A 21095-nucleotide genomic window follows, 5' to 3' on the forward strand; every position below is an offset into this window, starting at 1 on the left:
GATCTTCAACCTCAGATAGCACTGCATTACAAACAGACCTGTTTCTGTACAGAGAATGCAAAGAGAAGCCATATTTAGATATTATCTAGACATGCCGCCATCTTATGTAGGCCCAGGCTCTTAAGATGGACCGAGGCAAAGTAGAAAACTGTCCTGTAATTACCAATCAAAATGTGTAATTGTTTTTTAAAATCAGGGATTCTGCATATTCCAGGCTAAAAAGAGAGGGACCATCCAGCTTGCTCAAAAGCCAGCATTTATGGTATGAGGGAACATTAGTGCCTATGGCATGGGTAGGTGGCACCTTTAGAAAGGCACAGTGAACACTAAATTATATAAATATATTCGGTGATCCAGATATCTTTTTCAGGGAAGACCTTGAATATTTCAGGAAGGTTATGTCTGACTGCATTCCAGAATCCAGGTGCTGAAATGGCATGCCTGCAGTCCAGACCTGTCCCATTGGGAACATCATGGAGAGAACATGATTATGAAGATACTGCTGAGCAGCTGAAATCCTTTATCAGGCAAGGATGGGACATTTCATTCTCAACATTTCTGTAACTGGTCCTGTTAATTCCCACACACAGGTCAAAGTATTGGGTTTATAGGGTTTACATGATTTGCAACTCATAGCATTCTGTTTTTATTTACATTTTTACACAGAACCCAACGGGAAACAGGGTTGTTCATCATGGTAAAGCATAGTTACTTTATATAGTTTTGATGGATTCCAACTATCCCTTTCCACTGTTGCTTGTAGACTAAGAGCAAATTATGCCCGTCTCCTGTTTGCAGCTTGCGACAGCACTGAAATTGAGTTTTCAAAAAAATAATGCTTTCAGTATTACCAAGGACGCTTGGGCCAGCCCATCATTAGCTCTACCCAACACGCAATACACCCACTAGTACTTAGCTCAACAGTGGCCTGACATTTGAAAATGTAATAGAGGGCCTTCACCCCCAGTCAGTAGAGGACGTCTACAGTGAATCACAGGGGAAATGCACACTTGTCATAGGCCCATTTTGTCACATGGTGCATCCAATAAAAGAAGACGAGGTGGACCATGCACTTGAAAACAGGCATAAAGTTTACTGAGTGCGCTCATTTAGTAAGAAATTTATTTCAATGTATCAGAAAATAATTGCAGTGTGTAACTCAGCTACACTTTTAAAAGCAAAACTCTAGTCTGATGCTGTTGGCATAATATTCAGTTTAAAACCGAGGCAAACTTGCAATATTATAAAGACAGAAATTATCTTAAGATTACATAGTGTACAACTGACATAAATGTATAGGGATTCTCCTCTGAAAACAAAAAAGTCTATTACAAAGATGAACATGAAACAAATTACCATAATATTTTCTTCTGTGAAAAATACACCTATTAGTGAGATAAAATGTAAGTTTGTAAAGAAAACAGGAGTACAAAAGCAATGCACTTTTTTATCTCAGAGAAAATAGTTATGGTAATACAATTTATTACAATAAAATATAATAAAAAGCAGTATTAGAATTGCACCAACTCCATGTTCAGATGTATATCCTTTGTTAAAACAGAGTTTCTGAAGCACAAAAGGTATTTAATCTATATTAAGTAAAATTCATCTTTGAGAGAATGTACTGACAAAAAGCTTTCTTTACACAATGTACAGTATTATTTATAAATGTGGCACTCCATTGTAATAATGGATGTCTTACATATATATATTTTATGTATAGATCTACTCATTTACTAATCATCCCAACCTTTTTAAAAAAAAAGTTGCTGACATCTGATTGGAAGTGTTCAAAAGTCCTATGCAATTTGCTTTGTATCTAGTGCATGCTTATCAGTCCTGGTCCATCACAATTAAGCCAAAACGAAAACAAGAAAAAAACATTTGTGTGTACAAAATGTCAAACTAGAAGCAGCTTAGCTAGCTGTAAAACAAATAACGTAACAAGCTACGTTCAAATAACGTAACAAGCTATGTAGAAAATAACGTAACAAGCTACGTTCAAGAAGTGAAAGTCAGTCTGTGTGTTCTGTTTGTTTGTGCCGCATTTCAAGACAGCCTCTCCAAAAAAGAAAAAGCCAGGTCTGAACTGCTAAGAGCTCTGTCACACTCATGCACCTCAACCCTGTTCTCCATCCGTGTCTAGTGCTTTAAAGGCAGGGAGCAGGGACGCTAATAGACCCCCACCCCATCCCACCCCACCATCCCAGTCGTCTGGCCCAGATCCCATCCAGAGGCCCATGGTCGCTTTTCCCTCCACCCCCTGCTGTCTTGGCTATAGGCAGGCCTGCTGCACCTGTGTCAGGAGCTCCCCAAAGCGGTCAAAGAGGCCCTCCACCCAGGCCCTGTTGCCGAGGCAGGTCTGCACCGTCTCCTCCTGCCCGAGGTCCTCCTCTCGAGAGCGCAGAGAAGTTATCTGCAGGGGAAGGAGGAACAAAGCTATAACTACCTAGACTGCATACATAAACATTTTAACAGATTCCTGTTGGCTGATTAAAGCATATTTCTATTAAAGGTGCATTCAGCGATCGTACGCAATTTCAAGCCCATAACACTTTTTGTCATATTCAGAAAAGATCACGACCGCTAGCTAGCAGAGTACACTGTAAAAAAAACGGTCTCTGTAGGCAGCCCAGGCTCTGAAAACTGGAAACAAACAAAGTGGAGGCAGCCGGTCCCCAAAACAAAAATGAAACCCTGTGTAGTTTCTCTGGGAATACTGAAGGTAGGGGTGAGTTACCGCTCTGGCATGCTTTGTTTGGTCCTTGATTAAAATATAATGTGCGTTGTTTTGGACAAAAGTGTCTGCTAATACATTTAAATATAAACATAAACATAGACAAACACGACAAAAGCACAATCGCTGACTGCACCTTTAAGCGATCAAAAATGGAATTAGATGTTCTTTACACATTATTAACACTGCTGTTATGGAAAACCAATGTACAGGCGGCCATTGTATATCTGGGTGGACTGAACAACTGGACAAAGCTCGAGTCTACATAGTACTGATGGAATGGCATCCACTCTCAGTCCATACATAGTGTTCCCACAGATGCATGCGTGTTCAGTTTGTCACCAGGAGACCCTTAACCATTTTACAAACAAACATGTGGATGCATGTGGATGCTGCTGTTCTCTCTTACCTCATCCTTACACATAAGGTATGTATGGTACTTGTAGTGCTGAAGTGAGTGATAGAGAGAGAACCACTGTGTCTTGTGCTGATCCACTGTGTACTCCTATAAAAGAGACGAGAGAGGGGATAGAGTCAGTTCTCCACATTCATTAGTTTTCACTGAACTCTCTGTGAATTATACTGGTGAATTATAATGGTGATGGGCTGAGTGAAAACAACTGACTGTGACATACAAGCCTGGACTGCTGATAAGATAACAAAAGATGGTTACCATCTAGAACAACATAAATGAGGAGAGGACAATGTGTACAGAGTACACCCCACACATTTACATGTGGGGAAAATAAAGGTAGGAATTGCCATCTAGTGGTCAAGTTCTGAAGTGCTCCTTCCTGCCTTTAAGCAGTACAGCAATTTGATTTACCCCATGGCGTCAATTTTCAACATTTTTCAATATGCAGAGTTCCATAAAAGCCTACTGGACAGCCCTGCACTTTGGACAATGCTGCTAAAGGGGTACCGAGTGCGTCACAAAGGAATAAAGGTCATGTTCCGGGAGGGATGTTACAGCATAGTTTACATTGCCCTTATAATCTACTGCATCATGTGTTATGGAAGTCTTCAAAACTGACCAAAAGTGGGTGTAAAGCATCGTTTCCCAACCTTGGGGCCGGGACCCCATGTGGGGTCGCCTGAAATTCAAATGGGGTTGGCTGAGATACTGGGTCTCACAATTGAACATTACATTGCATAAAAATATACATAAATTAACCTTAAAATAAAATCATTAAAAAGCCTATGATATCCAGGTTAAGTAACAGATCATTCATTACAATCTAGCTAAGTAAAAATAAACTTAGACAGCGTGCATGAGACGTTTGATTGACGGAATTATGCTTGATCAATGTTCGAAACAAAGTAGCAAAACAACCAGGCACGCAAGGACATTTGGGGAAAATCAAAGTAACGCTCTCATCTGGATGTTACAGCAGAGATCAGTTGAGCCATCTCTCGCAATATGTGAATGATTGGGGTCACCAACGTTTTGTGACATCAAAATAGGGTCACCTGCCAAAAAAGGTTGGGAACCACTGGTGTAAGGTGTACACATAATGGAAATCAGATCATTTCCTTACCAATGGCAATTTGCTTGGGGATTTGGAAGGTTTCATCGTTTTCTTGTTGTAAGCCTTTCCACCTAGACGCACTTTAAAAGAAGGAGTCTCTCCATCTTTTTTCAGCTCCGTCACCACAGAGATCTCAGGAAAGCTGTCCAGGGCAGTCTGCAGGGACAACAGAGAGAAAAAGGTTGCAGAGTTGAGTCAAGCTTCCCATTCCATCACAGCCTTCTTCTCTTCACCCAATGAACATTTTAAACAATGAAACACACAAAGGAATTTACCACAGTGTGGAATTCTGTAGTTGTCTAGTAGGGGTCTAAGATGTGTTGTTTTTTAAATTGCTGTGCTGCGTTAAAATTGTATTCTAATGTATTCTTCTCAGTCTAGAACTTTCCATCATCAAAATCTGTATTGATATTATGGGGGTAATGTGTATATCAAAACTATGCCTAGGTACATGTAAGTCCCTCCTTTATTGTGTGATCTTGCTTTTTCAGGAATGTAGGCAAATATTTGCCTTGTCTAAATATTTTCTCACCTGCAAAAATCAAAACAAACCCTTTCAAGATCCTGCAGGGATAGGATGCCCTACATCATGGTACTGGACATACACATATGGTCCTAATCTGACATGAACACACACATGCACAGCATACACACACGCCGTCTACTCATATAGCCTCTATAACACTACTTACATATTGGAGGCATCTTTTTTCATTTATTAATTCAATAATTAATTCTCAGTTAAAGGTGCTCTAAGTGATGTTACGCGGTTTTTAAGCCAAAACCTTTTTTGTTACATACAGAAAACATCACCTCACCATCCGCTAGCTGCCTGTGCCCTGAATACTCTGTAAAAAAAAAACGCGATCTCTGTGGACGGCCCAGGCTCCAAAAACGGCAACAAAAACAACCTGGTCCAGCCTGGACCATAAAAACATAACAAACTGTTTCAGCCAATTACGATGAGATGCACGTTTAAGAGAGTTTCAATTGCACAGGAGGGAGTAGCGAGCTAGCTCTCTGTTTTGTCTGAATGTCAACAGAAGTGACGTTACCCAACATCGCTTAGAGCACCTTTAGACAGAGTTTCTTTAGTAGCAGTGTCTTTAGCAAACTGCATACATCAAGTCATAGAAAAATCTACCACAATGGTAAATTATTTGTAACCTTTTAAAATGACAACAATGTTTTTTAATTTCTAGTAGTGAAAACTCATTTTGCTGGTGGTATTCATTAATCTTCATTAACAACGGTCACAATAATCCATGTTGATTCTTCAAACAGCATTATATTGAACTATAAACACCCTATAAATGTATCTTAAAGTTAAATCCTAACTGATTCTCAGAATAATAGCTCTAGCTGAGCTGAGCTAGAGCTATCACATCACTTAAATCTAAATTGGGGTAAGTAGACAATTATTTCAGTCCATCAATTGGGAAGCAAATTTAAGACTGATTTAAGCAATTCTTGTTCTTGTGACCAGGTTTAATCCATCAGCAGGACACCTCTATAAAATTCTAATAACCTGATTATAAACCACTAACAGGTAAGGCTACCTTGAACAACTGTCCCATGCGCAGTTTGGGGAGTAATCTTCTTCTATTGTCCGTGATCATCCCATCCACTCTTTTCATGTGAGGCAGCAAAAGCTCATCTGATGAGGGTTAAAAAAAGACCAATTTTCAGTTCCAAGGTCATACATGTTTATATATGCAATTATAAATGAATTCATTTCACACAAACATGAATATTCCACAGCAAATGTTTGTCATATTTATGCTGCTTTATGCAAAACTCTGAGGACAATTGAAGTGATTAATCATATTGTGATGTGATGTTGTGATGGGTCTCAGTCATTTAGCATCTTCCTGCTATACAATAAAAATGCAACGATTATATACTCATACATAACATCAGACGTACTGCTACTCTCATAATTAAACTTATGACAATGGCATGGTTCAGGACAGTCCAGGTTAATCTGTGGGTTTAACATGCTTGCGTGCTTTAGATTTCATCTCATTTCATGCTCACCATTTTCACTCTCCAGAGTGTTCATGAGCTCAGCATCCAGGGCCACACTGATGAGCAGCTCCACGTAGCTCCGGAACGTCTCCTTCATCATCCTGGTGTTGAGGAACCGAGAGGCGAACGGCATCGGAGGGGTGAACTCTGAAAAAGAGGAGAGTGACCCTAAGCAAGACAGAAAAGCAGGCCAATCTGAACGTGTTACTTTCTTAATGTTAGTGGCTATCTACATAGTCTATATGTACAGACTACACATTACTTTAAGATACATAAGTGAAGATAAAAGCCAGATATTCAGCAGGTGCTATTAGCAGAAGCAACACACTCCACTGAGACTCCACTGAGCCACTGGTCTGACACCATAAGAAACTCATCCCCACACCCACGGGGGCATGTCACATCATGTCGTCACTGCAAACATATTGCTGATTCACTCATTGCCCGTCACTTCAAAAGTTGAAATTATTCTAACTGTGTTGTGCACGATTTTGCATTGCCAACGGTTATTTCGCCTGTAATTGCTGAATAACGCTAACATTCCATGGTCTTTCTTGGTAGTCACTTGCAGTCTGAATGGGCTTTAAAGGTCCTCACCATCATCTTCACTAAATGCCTCAGGAGAGGACGCCGAGGGAGAGGTGGCAAACGCCTCTTTCCACTTTTTCCTCTTCTTCGGCGGAGGCTCTGCCTTGGCCTTGGGCTGCTTTGGCCTGGGCCTGGAGAACGCCTTCAGTAAGGAGGGGTCAGACACAGCAGCAGGACCCATCCTGTGGGCAAGCAGGGCCTTCGCCTGAGAGCCTCTGTGAAGGAGCACGCGCAGCAACGTGTGTCAGAGCAACAGGTAGACAATGTAGCATACAGACACAGACCGGTGTCTTGTTTGGTTTAATACCATAGCATCACCTATGGTTATTTCATGGCAAAATGTATTATAAAAACAATAGAACAATATAAAACAAAACAAACAAAAATGACAATGAATTGCAAGACTTTTTAAATCCACGTGCTATAAAATCTAGAATTTTTTGTCATGGCTTGAAAGTGTGTGTGTTGAGGCACTGACTATATGCAAACTACAGATGGAACGACATGTTCAGAGTAGTACAGTACCTCATAGAGTGCATCGGCTTGCACCTTGGCTTCCTACTGCAGACCCGCACGTACTCTCTCTTGTTGACCGTGTCAAGGAACTTGACATACACTCTCCGATACATTGTCTTAGCATCTCCAAAGTACCCCAAGTACTAAAATCAAAACAAAAAATACATTTCAAGATCCTCTCCCACATCATTATTTATTAAAAAAAATAAAATATTTTAACCATAAAGGATTATTTCAAGTCTTATTTTCACAACATTTCTAATAAAATAATAAAATTAAATGCAGTTACGACATAACACATCTTCTAATCCTTACTTTTCAACCAATAAAGATCTGCGTGAGTGCCTGAGTGGTACTAGGCTTAAATAAAATGTATGCTTAGTCAGTATTGTTGTATTAATATGTCATTGCTGGTTTTGGTTGGGCTCCACTCACACTGTTTGTGGCTGAAAACACTCGTCTTCCATCTCTCAGCTCGGGGATAAACTTCTGCAGCAGGGCCTTTTGTACTTTCCAGATGGCTGGAGGTTCCAGGCCCGTTTTCAACGTCACCTAGACCCAAACAAAAACAGAACATGCCACTGAGAAGATCAAACGCTGACACAGACAAAAGGGCTTACACTACAAAGTCACACAGACTGTGCCCATCCCATTCCGAGACTGAAGTGACTGGAATGATTCATTACTGTCTGATAGAACTCACTGCTAAAGCCATTTTTGGAGCATTCTAAGAGGATTGCACAGCACATCTGTGAAATGCAGTCACTATTTAATATCTCCTAAAGCTGGTGCCTAATGCTGAAACCAATGGGTTGTTTGAAAGCTCTCTGTGGCTTAAGTCTCATGCTGATATTACTAAAAGGAAACAAATGTCTGCCAACAAAAAACAAAACAAAAACAAATCTAAACGAACACAGAGGGCAGACAAGGCAGATGGGGTCACGATTTCCCGAATATGAGAGTTTACCTTCAGGCTCTCAATGTCCTCATTTTTCACCACAAACTCGTCCCGCTCACGATACATCCCCTCGCCGCCACTGTCTGACAGCTCCTCGTCGGTCAGGCCCTCGATGGCAACGGTGACCAGCTGCACAGCCAACTGGTCAGGGGGGACGCCCTTAAGAAGTTCCTCTGTATTAAGTTCCTGCGGCGCCGCTGACTGCTGTTCCTGTGGCTTTACAGCTGATGACTGGGCGCTCGTGCTCGTAGAGTGCTCCTGTTTTCCCACTGCACTTGTAGATCTATTGTCTGTGTGTGCGAGAATGTACAAAACTTCTATTATTATTAGATAATACAAAATACTTTTAATGGAATGCGAACATTACAAAGTACTCTGCACCAAGTTCAGTGAGGATATATTTGAACGGATAACTGATTTAATCTTTAGTCAAACTTAAATTGCCATTACTTAACGGCCATTGTACGGAGCAAAATGATGAACAGAGATGTTATCAAAACCTTTTATACCTAATTTCTGTTTCTTGTCTGATTGCTCATCGAGACATGAGAGTGCAGAGCTGATGCTCTTCTGAAGGTCTTGGTTCCTTCCAGCTGCTTCATCCTCGTCGGACGAGAACGACGGAAGGGTTTCCAGGTTTTTGTGTAGCTCTTCATCCAGCCGCTTTGCTGAGCTCCCAGGGTGTGCACCCTGCGATATCATTGGAGCAGGGGGGTGTGGGAGTTTTGGCATAGCCAGTGGACAGGGGGTCTCCTGGAGGATGTGGGGAGCTTCCTTGTGCGATTAGGGGTTCTGACTGGAGGAGAAGAATAATTCTGCTTTGGACCAGACTTGAGAAAATCTAGGAAGGACCCGATGAATCCAGTTTTGACCTCTGGTTGTTTTTCCTCAACTTCCCTTATCTTTTGACGCATCCTCTCCTGCTGTTGGTAGCTGTCAAGACAACCCTCAGAGGCCGAGGGCGAACTCGTATCACTGCCTTTAGAGTTTTGACGCTTGGCCTGGCTGCTTCGTCTCTGAGACCTGGGCTGACCGTTTTCATCGTCAACGACCAGCTTGGAGGAACCTTTTGACCTATATTTTTTCTTTGGGAGACCATCAGCAATACATTCCACAAGACCATTTTCCATTTTGATGCCCATCCCTCCCTCAGAACAGGCCATATCTCTACCCTTGTGTAAGAGCCCTGATTGAGAACATTCCTGGCCAGCCAGGTGAAAGTTGGAAGGACCTCTACTGTCCATATTGCTATTTCCACTGGAGTTCAGAGATGCACCGTTCATGGGATTCCCAGCGTGCCCTTTGGGTAACATGCTTCTGTCAAGTGCCTCACGGACGACACCTCCTGCATTTCTGAGGACATTCGCTTCTTCACCAATTTCCTGTTGGGGGTTAATCATACCAGTGTTGTGTTGCATGTGTGAGTTTGCTAATGTAAATGCTTGATGCCCCCCGATTGCATCTTTGGGGTATCTATGAATGTCTGTTGTCAGTTGACTACCATTTACCGCCAGTGTCATAGACTGAGCGTTGGCCACAACTGTATGTTGCGATGAATAATTTGAAGATTCATGCCTGCTCTCATTTGACTGGTAGTGGCACTTGGAGTCTGTGGGGTTGGCTATTGAAGGCATGTCCCCTTCCGAGGAAGTGGCTTTCACAAAGTCTTGTGGGGTCACTCCACAGGCAGCCACCGTCGCGGCCAAAATGTCATCCACATTGGACAGGATGTTCCTCTCGTCTGCCAGCAGCATAGACTCGGGGAAGCAGATGGAGCTGAGGGTAAAATGTTGCTTTGCATCCTGCTGGTTTGATTGGCTGAAACTATCTTTTGGTGACAGGTGCTGCTTGGAGGCCTCTCCCGTGTCAGATCCTTGGTGCAGTACAACCTGCTGCTGATTTTGGCTGTCCACACCAAGATTAATCCCATTATTCATATGGAGATACTGGACTGGCTGCATTTGGTTTGCCACTTTGGCCGAATTCTGTCCTGTCTGAGATGGCGCTTGCTGGAGGAAGATCATCTGGGAGGGTTCTAGAAGGATTTGTGCCCCAGGAACGCGGACAAACTGCGCTTGACCTTGTGGGGACTGACAATGATCTTGCTGTATTCTAATGGTCTGGGTCTGATGGTTCTGTTGCTGTGACGACGGCACCTTCAGCAGGAGAGTGTGCTGTTTGAGTTCCTCTGCGTTCATGGGGGCGTGGGAAGACTGCATTAATGTTGAACTGCTCTTTGGGTCAGGCGTTTGGGTCCTCACATTGGCACTGTTTATAAGTTGCCCATGTTGGTTCAGGGACCCCATTCTCCCATTTTTCATGGGTTCCATGTTGGAGATCCCCATCACCTGATCCTCAGTTCGGGAATTGCTCCGAATGACACTCTGGGTGTTGTGTCTGTCGTCCATCTTGGAGACCACATACACCACGTTGTTCTGCGCTCCAACCTCGCCACTTGCCATGTGTGAGGATGTCTCCAGAGAGGCCTGCTGCAATGCTTGCACATCCTGAATCGGAAGCTCTCCACAATCCTCTTTGGAAGTGAGAAAGGAGCTCTCGTCTGGTTTGCCTTTGCCATATGCTGGCTTTAATTCCACTGAAGGTCTGTTGTTCTGTAAGGCTTGGGCATGAGAGGCCGTGGAAGAGGGCGGCGACTGAACCGGCAGCATGTATTTCTGAGGCTGCTGTAACAGTGCATTCTCTGCTTTACCACTGGGGGCAGGCTGTATGAGGCCGCAGTCCTGGGAGGAGTTTGAGTTTGGTAAACTTGAAGTGTGGTTGGAGGAGAACGAAGAGCTTTGAGTCACAGATTGTCCTGTCGCGTAGCTCTGTGAGGAACTGGCAGTAGCTGGCCCTTGGGCATAGTAGCTAACACTTGGCAGACCCTGAGAGAGGCTGGAGGAGTAGTTCTGAGAGGGGTTACCTATGCAGAGTCCCTGCACCTGGGCATCAAACCCTTCACTGTGCGCCACTGAGGGCAGTGCCTGCTGTTGTGGACTGGGAGAGCAAACTAATGACTGGCTGACAGACGTCACGTCATTCGTCTGGCTAGCAAACGAAGACAGCGTTTTGTAAATGGAAGGCAGTTTCTCCGTCTGACTGGAAGAGAAGGCCTGTGAATGGCTGATGGTGCTGGAGAGGGCTTGGGATGTGATGTAGGTCTGTGAGGGGCTGATGGACATCAGGCTGGGCAGCTGGGTGGATGTGAACGGCTGAGAGTGGGTGGCGATCACAGAGCTCTGCTTCGACAAAGGAGATGAGTAGCTCTGCTGTTGAATGTCGGGCGAGTCCGTCTGTGGCTGGGGTTCAGCCACCGGACCATCGGCAGGGTGTGGGGTGATTTTGGAAGCGCAGTCTTTAGCTTTCACTCCGGAGGCGGGCGAAAACCCAGGGGATGAAGGGTAGGCCTGAGATTGCGACAATGCGGGTTGAGATGCTATTTTTTGCTGTGCTCCACCGTTGAGTGAGTCTCCAGCAGGGTTGCAGGGCACGGGGGTTTGGCGTGAAGGCTCTTGCTGGAAGGACACATCGCTCTCGCCAGCCAGATAGCCCTGTAAAGAATGCTGCCCGCCGCCAGGCAGCTGCTCCTGATCTGACTGGGCGCTGGAAGGCCGCTGGTGGTGCTTGATCACACTACATTCACGCTGAAGTGCTCTCTCAATGGAGCCCGAGAAAACCGGGGCGCCGTAAGGCTGGGGGGCCTGCTGGGGGTTCCCAAGGGCCGAATGCAGCAGGCTGAACTGAGGTTGCAGGAGGTGTGGGGCAGACTCCTGGGCCGAGCGATATGTGGAGGACTGGGGAGGGAGGCCAGCTCCCCCTAACGAGGAGCCACCGAGGCGATCGAAGGCCAGAACGGTAGGCACAGTACCTTGGGAAGATTTGATTTGGATGAGGGGGTCAGTGGAGGGCAGCAGGCCGTTGGAAGAGCTATAAGTGACATCCTGCACGGTCAGTGAGGGCGTGGTGGTGTAGCTGCGGGAGGGGAAGGCAGTGGGATGCTGGTAGGAGGAGAGGGCTGCAGTGGGGAACGTTCCAGATGAAGACAAGGCTCCAGTGAGAAACAGTTCTGTAGTTGAGGAGTTTGCAGCTATGAATGAAACACACACACACACACACACACACACACACAAACACAATCAACAAGCAATACATTATGTAAACATCAACACTTCAATATTGTCGTAGTATGTGTATAAATGTGTATAAAAGAAAACAAGTTATATGTGAAAGTAAAACAGTTCTATGTCTGCACAGACAATAAACCACAGAACAAGTCATCCTAACATGCATGGTATAATAAGTAAACAACAAACTAGACTTCCTCAATATACCTGTCTGCCATGAGGGAGTCCTAAACTGGGGAAGGAGAGAAGCAGTAACAGGTCCAGCCTGAAGGCTTCGGGACTCGATGGCAGGAAGAAAGTTCATGACCGAGGATTCAGTAGTGTTCCCACCAGAAGTATGCAAACTCGTTTCAAAAACCCCAGACAGACCTAAATTGTCAAACAAACACATAAAGAAAATGGTGAAAAACACACATTTCCATGTATTTCCATTGGAATTGCATGCTCAACTGCTTTGTTCTAACCTGCTGGATGGTGTGTGGTGGTGTAGGATGGGATTTGGCTGGAAGCATACGTTTGCCGCTGGAGAAGTTCCGACTCCAAGTGTGTGGCAGCATAACTGGAACTAATCAAAGAAAAACAAAACAAAATGTACACTGGTGTAATAGGTTTCAATCTGTATCCACATTCAACTTTTTGGCCTGTATGGGAAAAAGTGCTTAAACAGCACTTAACTAAAACTTAATGTATCTACTTTTGGAAACAATAATGTCAATCTAATGTCTATCATGCCTCATCAAATGCCGATTATTGATTTTTAAGCTTTTTGATGGTGCATCCCTCTGCTACATAGCTGTTTCCATGAGGATCAGACCACACTAATAATATTTATGGAAAAAAAAAAAACTCCTAAAGCAATACATATCAAACGAGCATAATGTGCACAGCTTAATTAGGGTTGTGCCAACTTTCAACACAAAATCAGCTCCTTGTTTACAATTGAAAGAAGGGTTCCAAACCAAACCCCAAAGCCCATGAAGGAAGATGGTTGCTTGGTACATGTGTTAATAAAAGGTGCTGCAAATTGAAGACAGCATGTTAGCAACCACTTTTACTTATACATTAGGTCATGTAATTACAACTGCATAACTAGGGCCTTCCTATGAAACTGTGAATAGCTGTGGATGCAAAGCTGTGGATGCCACTGTTCATGGCCAGGACGTTCCCTAACCCATTTGCTCATAAATATTCTGCTGCTACATGACATTTAAACAGCCCTGGGATTCATTGTGAATTAGCTTAATTATTAATGACGAGAAACCTGTGAAATATGAAGGTGAGGTGGAGGGTTAGACTATATATTTCTCCCTCTCTTTCTTGCTTTCTCTCCCTCCACCTCTCTCTATCTCTGTGTGTGTGTGTGTGTGTGTGTGTGTATATAGAACAGTTTGGATTTTTCAGGCAATAATTTGTTCCCATTAGTCTTGCTATCAGATAATAGATTTGTGTAATTTGCTTCGTAAAAATCTGTTGTGTTCACCAGTGCACAAACAGATGTTGATTAAAGGCGGTGAGAAGAACTGCTCTATTCCAAAAAAGGCATGTTGGAGTGTGTGAGCGGAAGGGATGTAAAGACTGCCCATTCAGTGATGAAGGATTCTGGACTAGCACTAGAACGATACGCCGTATTGCACTGTATAGTCCTAACATTTTCTAATCGTGTTATCTACAGTACATTCCCAGTCCTAGCTTTGCACACACAATACATGCATGTATGCACCTAACAACTTAAAATTTGTATAAAATCTAAATTCTCTAAAAGTAGGGGAAACAACTGAATAGTAATGACCCTGGGGCACTATATGACTTGTAGAACATTAGTCAGTGTACTATTACCAAGTAAATCCAACTCAAAACACAATAAGGCCTGTATTTAAAGAACCTTTTAAAGGCTTTTAATTTCCTAAAATTTGAGGAACCAGACTTGCATACACTGAGAGTGAAAGTGGAAAACCACAACCAGATGACGATCACTGACAGTAACAAGAGGAACATACTGTCTGGACAACAACTCAACACTATGTGTAGTAGGTCATTACATTTTTTCACCTTTGCAAGCAAGCCCAAAGTTCCTTAATAAACTTCAACAGCAAATGGTGTACATGTTTGGACTAAATATGACCTACAATGCTGGGTCATTACGTGTCAAATCACTATGGCACTAATCATTATTTTGTCTGCAAATACAATATTTTATTAATATTGAGCTAATATTTGAGGTCTCTGCAACAAATGCACTTGAAGATTTGAAGGATAAAACAAAGTGTGATTGCATTTTTTTGTAATGTTCATAGGACTAAAATGGCATGTTGGGTAGCTAGTAGGAACACAAAAACCAGTGTGGGAATAGCTCTGTTTATAGTCATTTTGTGTAGAAAGTGCCAATGATCTACCATGTTTTATTCATACATAAATACATTTACTTGGTTACATTGTATACCTATGTGTTTTCATTCTTGGCCCAGAGGCAAAACAATGATTTTGACTCCATTTATCTATCTATGGTACAACATTGGCACTTTATATACTAAGTGCCCATACACTGAGCTACTTTCATAGTTTTTCAAGTGCCTACAACCTACCCCATATAGTGTTTTAATTATATGAAAATGAAATGACAGAAAAACACAACTTCCCCTTGTTTAATCCTTAAAATCTTCAAGCCCATTATATGTGGAGAGCTGAAATATCGGTACAACATTAATAAAATATAGTACGTAAAGAAAAAAATAATGATTGACAAAAATAAGTTTATACTACCCTTAATCTCACTCTTTTAGCACTTTTTTCCAAAAAAGGGCCTTGTAGAAAATCAATGGGCATACAGTACAAACTTCTAATGGTTCAGTCATACTGAGAACATGTTTGTTTCCACCCTACGAAAAGTTTGGGCTGCCTATGTATCATATTTTTTATTATTAATGCCCAAACATTGCTTCCCAGATAATGTGATTTTCAGGCTGTGAAACTGAAGTAATTTCAAGGGCTTAAAATAATATGAAGACTAGGTTTTGAACAGAAATATTTTACAGGCCATAGTTTTGCGACCCATTCTTGATATAGACAAGGTTTGAACAAAATCTGAGACGCTGCAGCAAAAACCTTATCTGATTTGACACGGAAAGACCCATACTGCTTTCCCAAGTAGGCTGCATTTCTTTGTTTTTGACACATTCCATTAATTTAGTCAATAATAACTTAATCTGTGCATGTTATTTGTTTTCTCTATAATCAGAGACACTAATTACGTATTACCCATTACACATGTTTGTTATTGCTATGACAAAAATAAACAGATCATACTGTTCCCAACACATATCACTCGGACTACCTTGCCCAAAATGATTGGAGACATAATTCAGGTGTAGGATTCAGTATACCAACTGACTGGCATTTTATTGTTTTATTGTCACAAAGAGAATAACCGTAAAATGACTGCACACACACATCTTTCTCAATTGTGTGGTATTAGAAACAACTTCATAGGCCTTACTTGTCACCTCTTACCTCAAAAACATTTGCTTAAGGACTTGGCAAAGTTCACAGGACTGTGCATCAACCATGTACAGCATTTCAAAGGGATGCAGGGGTGAACAGTCTTCTAGAAGGGGGTTCAGGGGGCAAACAACTGATCTAAATGGATGATATAGGCTCTATGTCCCAAATATTTTAATGGTCCTTATGACACCATGTTGCTGATGGGAATTTTGATTCTAATAAACAGAAAAAGTTTCAGGCTGTCTAATGGACTACATCCCATGAGTAGTAGTTGTTGACTTAGACAGACTAACACAACATTACTGCATACATTCTCCAATTCAGTTAGCCTCAGGAGGACTACTGTAAATAATCAATGGGTCATTCCACGTCAAGTGAACCAGGGCCCACGCACTTAGGTCTCAAAAAATTCTGAAAAAATTACCAGGTGTACCTATGTTACCCAGGAGACACACTGTAAAATTACTCTTATGGAAGATCAATACTTTCCAATATACAGCCAGTTTCAATACTTTCCAAGATACAGCCAGAGATCAATATGTTTTGTATAGAGCTACCACAGGTTGCTCTATACAGCCACAGGTGGCACTGTGGTAACTCTAAATAAAACATATTGATGTCAATGGGGCATTTTGCCCATGTTCAGGGTGGAAAATAAAAAAGAAAGAAAGGTGTTTTTAAAAAGAAGAGATCATGGAGAATAAATATTAAAAAAAATATTTGTATATTCTCACAAGGTGTTTGGGTGCTCTGAAAATGATAACCAAAATGATTTTTCAGACTTGTGAGGTCTGCTCTTCAGACCCTGAAGGGATTTATTTTCTGTTCATTGCTTTTTGTTTCTACTTATCTCAGTAAGGAAAATAAATCAAGAGCCTATGTTGAGTACAAATATGTCTTCTGAAGGCCTAAACAGAGCCCAGCCAAAAGCTCCAATAAAATTTTGTTCAACTTTGAGGGACAACTATGACCATGCAGGATCATCCAGACCAAACGTGACAATTTTGCTACATACTATTCCTATCTATGTACCAGAATGCAAAATTTGAGCCTCCTACATGGTTTAGTTCTTGCGCTGTGGGCTTGTGAACTTTGACAAAAAAAGAGGCCGACCAAAATCGACACCCCCTCTCCCTGTAAAACTGGCTGTATCTTGGAAAGTATTGATTTTACAGTGTGTCTCCTGGATAACATAGGTACACCTGGTAATATTTTCAGATTTTTTTGAGACCTAAGTCCGTGGGCCCTGGTTGAATTGACGTGGAATGACCCCAATGTTTATAGCTTGTAGCTAATTTGACACACAAAACAATAGCCTACAGCAAATCAAACTGTATTGGAGAGGACTATTCCACCCTTGAAATATTACACATTTGGCATTTTGACAAACATACACAAGTAAATGGGTGGTTGACATGACATGGCCTTTTTTTGGTCCAATGTGTCAAAGATAGGTAAATTAAAAAAAAAAAAATGTCAAAAACTATGGTGATATTGTTCAGATAATGCTGTTTTATATGAACCTACAGAGCATTCATGGGATTAATCTTCCATTTTTTCACAATTTTCAGGCAAACCAGAAAAAGCTCATATGGCGTGACTGTCCCAAGCTCATTTCACAAATTTTGATTTTGAATAAAAACAAGAAAATGAATTCATTTTCTGTTTATTCAATCATATATTGATAACCCAGATGCCTACTTGTGAGTCTGCTTGACTAAAAGTTCAGGCATAATATTGTGAAGCCACCCTTAACTAAAACATTTTGTCCCAGAAATGGATATCATATGGTGTGACGCCATACTTTTTTTTTAAAGCGGGCAATTGTTTGGAGACCTTTGGGGAGTAGGGGTCCTCCTTCTTTAAGGAGGAAGAACAACACCTCAGAAGGACACTGAAAGTTACAAGGTGAGTTTTCTCTGTTCATGTTTTTTAAAAAATCCAGTATATCCGGCACTTCTGCTTCAGTTCCCTTTTGCACTGTCTTTTGGTGTGACGCATTTTACACAAAAATGCCCAAATGAAATTACTTTTCAGTCAATATTACCTTTAAAACTATATTGTCATATTGCAGTTAGCATGGTTTTAGGATGTTAGTATAAAAGCACATTGCTTAATGTCATGCTAAGTACATGAAACCTCATATGGTGTGACCCCATATCATATTGTGTGACTGGGTTTTCTCGTCACACCATATGATTTATTTGTCACACTATATGATAGAAACTGCATTTTCCTACATAAATAATGTTTTTTCATACATATGTTTAACTCATAATTAAGTGTAATATATATATTTGGACATATTTAACATGATTTAACATTTATTATTTAAGATGTGCAACTATTGCATGTATTGTGAATCACACACACATAAAACACAGAAATCACCCCCACACACACTCACTCTACAGCCTTAGATACAAAAGATACATATGACATTCTAAATATCAATAGTAGTCTGAGAAAATAAGTTCTGGTGTTAAAGAAAACAGCAATATTAATGTTGTCTTTAGCACTATAAGTAATTGCAACAATTTAATCTGATTATAATGCCGGATATGTTTTTAAATTATCTGAATAAATTGTTGAATTTGTCTTTTAACAGATATAAAGAGAATAAACTCAAAGGGGAACTACAAACATTCAGATTGAAGCCCACCATTGAGAAGAGAAAAACTCAGGGAACCCAAGAGCTATACAATATTTGGTGGCATTCTGTTTTACATAGTTGTGATTTCTGAAAGTGAACTTTACATGATATACCTGTCTTAAACTGTCTTTTGTTGCTTGTGAAATACATATAATACACATTTTTGTATTAACAGATTGTTATGTGGTGTTATTTATCATATGGCGTGACACCATATCATTTGGTGTGACATCAAGAAATTATGAAAATAAAAAGGCTTTTGGGGTCTAAATCATACAAATCTCAATGGAACAGATAGAAAATAGGATCAGCAAAAGTCACAAGCATTTTTTTTCTTTTATATCAAGGTATGTCAAAATGAATATGACGTTTATTGAAAGATTGAGGACATATGCCTTACTCTGTGTATTGATGAAGAAATATACGGTAAAGTGTAATAAATTTGCACAAGGAAATGCTAGATCTTAATGAAGTAATGATAGAAGATTATAATACATTGACACATTAAAAACAAAATACCCCATTATAATTTTACACACAATAACTTTCATGTCACACCATATGACAGTTGTGGTAGTGACTAAAATTAATTAGTGAATAAATATGAATTTCAACACAAAATCTAAAAGACCATACATATTTTTGGGAATGGAAGGGTCAGTACAACAGGACTAAGTGATTTCCATGCCTAATATCTAAATTCTTTTTCAAAAACTTTTTTTCGGCCTAAAAAGTCAACCACCCACATATAGAATGCCCAAGTAATGAGACTTGTACACACTGAGAATCAAGTTAAATATCAGATGTTGAGTAGGCTATTGAGAATTCAATGAATGTTTGAATTGTCCTCTGTTGGAATCAAGCAGCTGAGACCATTAGCAGACCATATGACAAAACTTTCAGGTCTGGAAAACTTTTTTCAGGCACTATAAGCTAATCATTAAACAAATAGCCTATTTGGAGACATCACAGACAGGCTCATCTGTCACATAACGTTACATTTCGATACGGTAGCAGCCTACGAGTTACTGCAGGATGACAAGTAGGTCACGTTAAAAATGATTGAATCATATAAGCACTTTCAAATGTGCATCGCACGTTGCTTCGAATTAGCCGACTTCCATGTTGCTAAACCGCAAAGTTCATTGACTTTTGTTTAGTAAACTGTGGTTTGAGTGCACGACGGGAACAATTCAGCACTTAAATTCGTACTCTTCGTGTGCATGATTAACAGTTTTTGACCAGGTATCCCGCATGACACGTCGCCCCATGTAACACTGATTATGTCTGTCATATTATCGGGAAACAATTTTCGAATAAACCAAACACATCGTTTAAAATAGTCCAGATATGCAGGAGGAGTAAATTGTAGTTAGACTGCCTACACTTAAGTCGTCTGCTTGCAACATAAACATCTCCATAAACCGAGAGAACGTGATCCTTCTTTTTCCAAATGCACCCATAGGCTATGCAGATAATCCATTGTGCTTAATGGCAATTAACGTGCAACAGTGCAGTAGCCTACGCATTGTAGCCCAAGTGACGGCCAGTGTTTTGTAGAGGTCTCGGATTCAGGAAAATAATACTCTACTGATACTTTGTTAAGTCCAAAACTATTTCAAATAAACAGTGAATTGTGTGGTAAAACGACGCGCGCTAACTTTAAAATGCCCGTCACATTTATGTTTGTTATGCTAGGCCTTCCATCACCGGAATTTTCTTTGGAAGGTGACCCGCCCTCCCCTTCATCTCTTACCTTGGTTTAATGCATGCGGTGCTACGCTCGTAGGCCCAAGCTGCGGTCTGTGGTGGAGGGGCAAGCGAGTCTGCGAAGCTTGGAGTCGGGTAATTCCTGTCCATCATCCGGTCGAGATTGGGAGTGATGCACTTCCCCGATATAGCTTTGTGGAGTAGGCACACATTCAAGTAAGAGGCCGGTTGAAACAATCACATTTTCTCGATGCATACATCAGAGGCGCCGACGAGTTGAGATACCGGTGTATCTGCGGCAGTGACTTCTAGCGAGAGATTAATGTATGATGATTATCACTGTGCATGTCCCCTGAATCAAACATCGTCCTGGCTGTGCATGGTGGTACGGTACTTGGATCGGATCCTCATGTTGGTTTATTTCCCAAGATGCACTTCCGACTAGTTGGAGTTGGAAGTTTTCAGTCTTGATGCGTTCTTCAATGAGCATAGTGCATAGGTATACTTTTTACGCCGCGTGCATATAATTTAAAACTAGTCTAGGCCTATAAAAACATTTGTGTGAATGATTATCTGTATTAGGCTACATGTTACCTATATTCTAAACCTTTACATTTTGCATAATAAATATATTTGGTAATTTCTGCAATAACTCAAGACAGGTAGGCCAACAATATTAGATTCACCTTTGCTGTGCCACTTTTCATGCAAGCTTCTTTACATACCTCATTAGGCTACTATAAAATAGGCTGTT

The 21095-nt window shown here is 41.2% G+C and overlaps 1 protein-coding gene across 1 annotated transcript; it reads right to left on the reverse strand.

The window, feature by feature from the left end:
• Window positions 1–1108: 1108 nt before the first annotated feature.
• On the reverse strand, window positions 1109–20745 carry qser1 (glutamine and serine rich 1). Its single transcript, XM_048263207.1, is given in 14 exon segments — window positions 1109–2416; window positions 3147–3242; window positions 4276–4422; window positions 5826–5923; window positions 6304–6441; window positions 6892–7097; window positions 7408–7541; window positions 7834–7950; window positions 8366–8646; window positions 8866–9069; window positions 9072–12443; window positions 12688–12849; window positions 12945–13045; window positions 20388–20745. Coding segments are annotated over 14 exon segments (5304 nt in total). The 5' UTR covers window positions 20495–20745; the 3' UTR covers window positions 1109–2275.
• Window positions 20746–21095: the final 350 nt, after the last annotated feature.

This window comes from Alosa alosa, chromosome 14 (genome assembly GCF_017589495.1).
Source record: "Alosa alosa isolate M-15738 ecotype Scorff River chromosome 14, AALO_Geno_1.1, whole genome shotgun sequence".
Classification (NCBI taxonomy): domain Eukaryota; kingdom Metazoa; phylum Chordata; class Actinopteri; order Clupeiformes; family Clupeidae; genus Alosa; species Alosa alosa.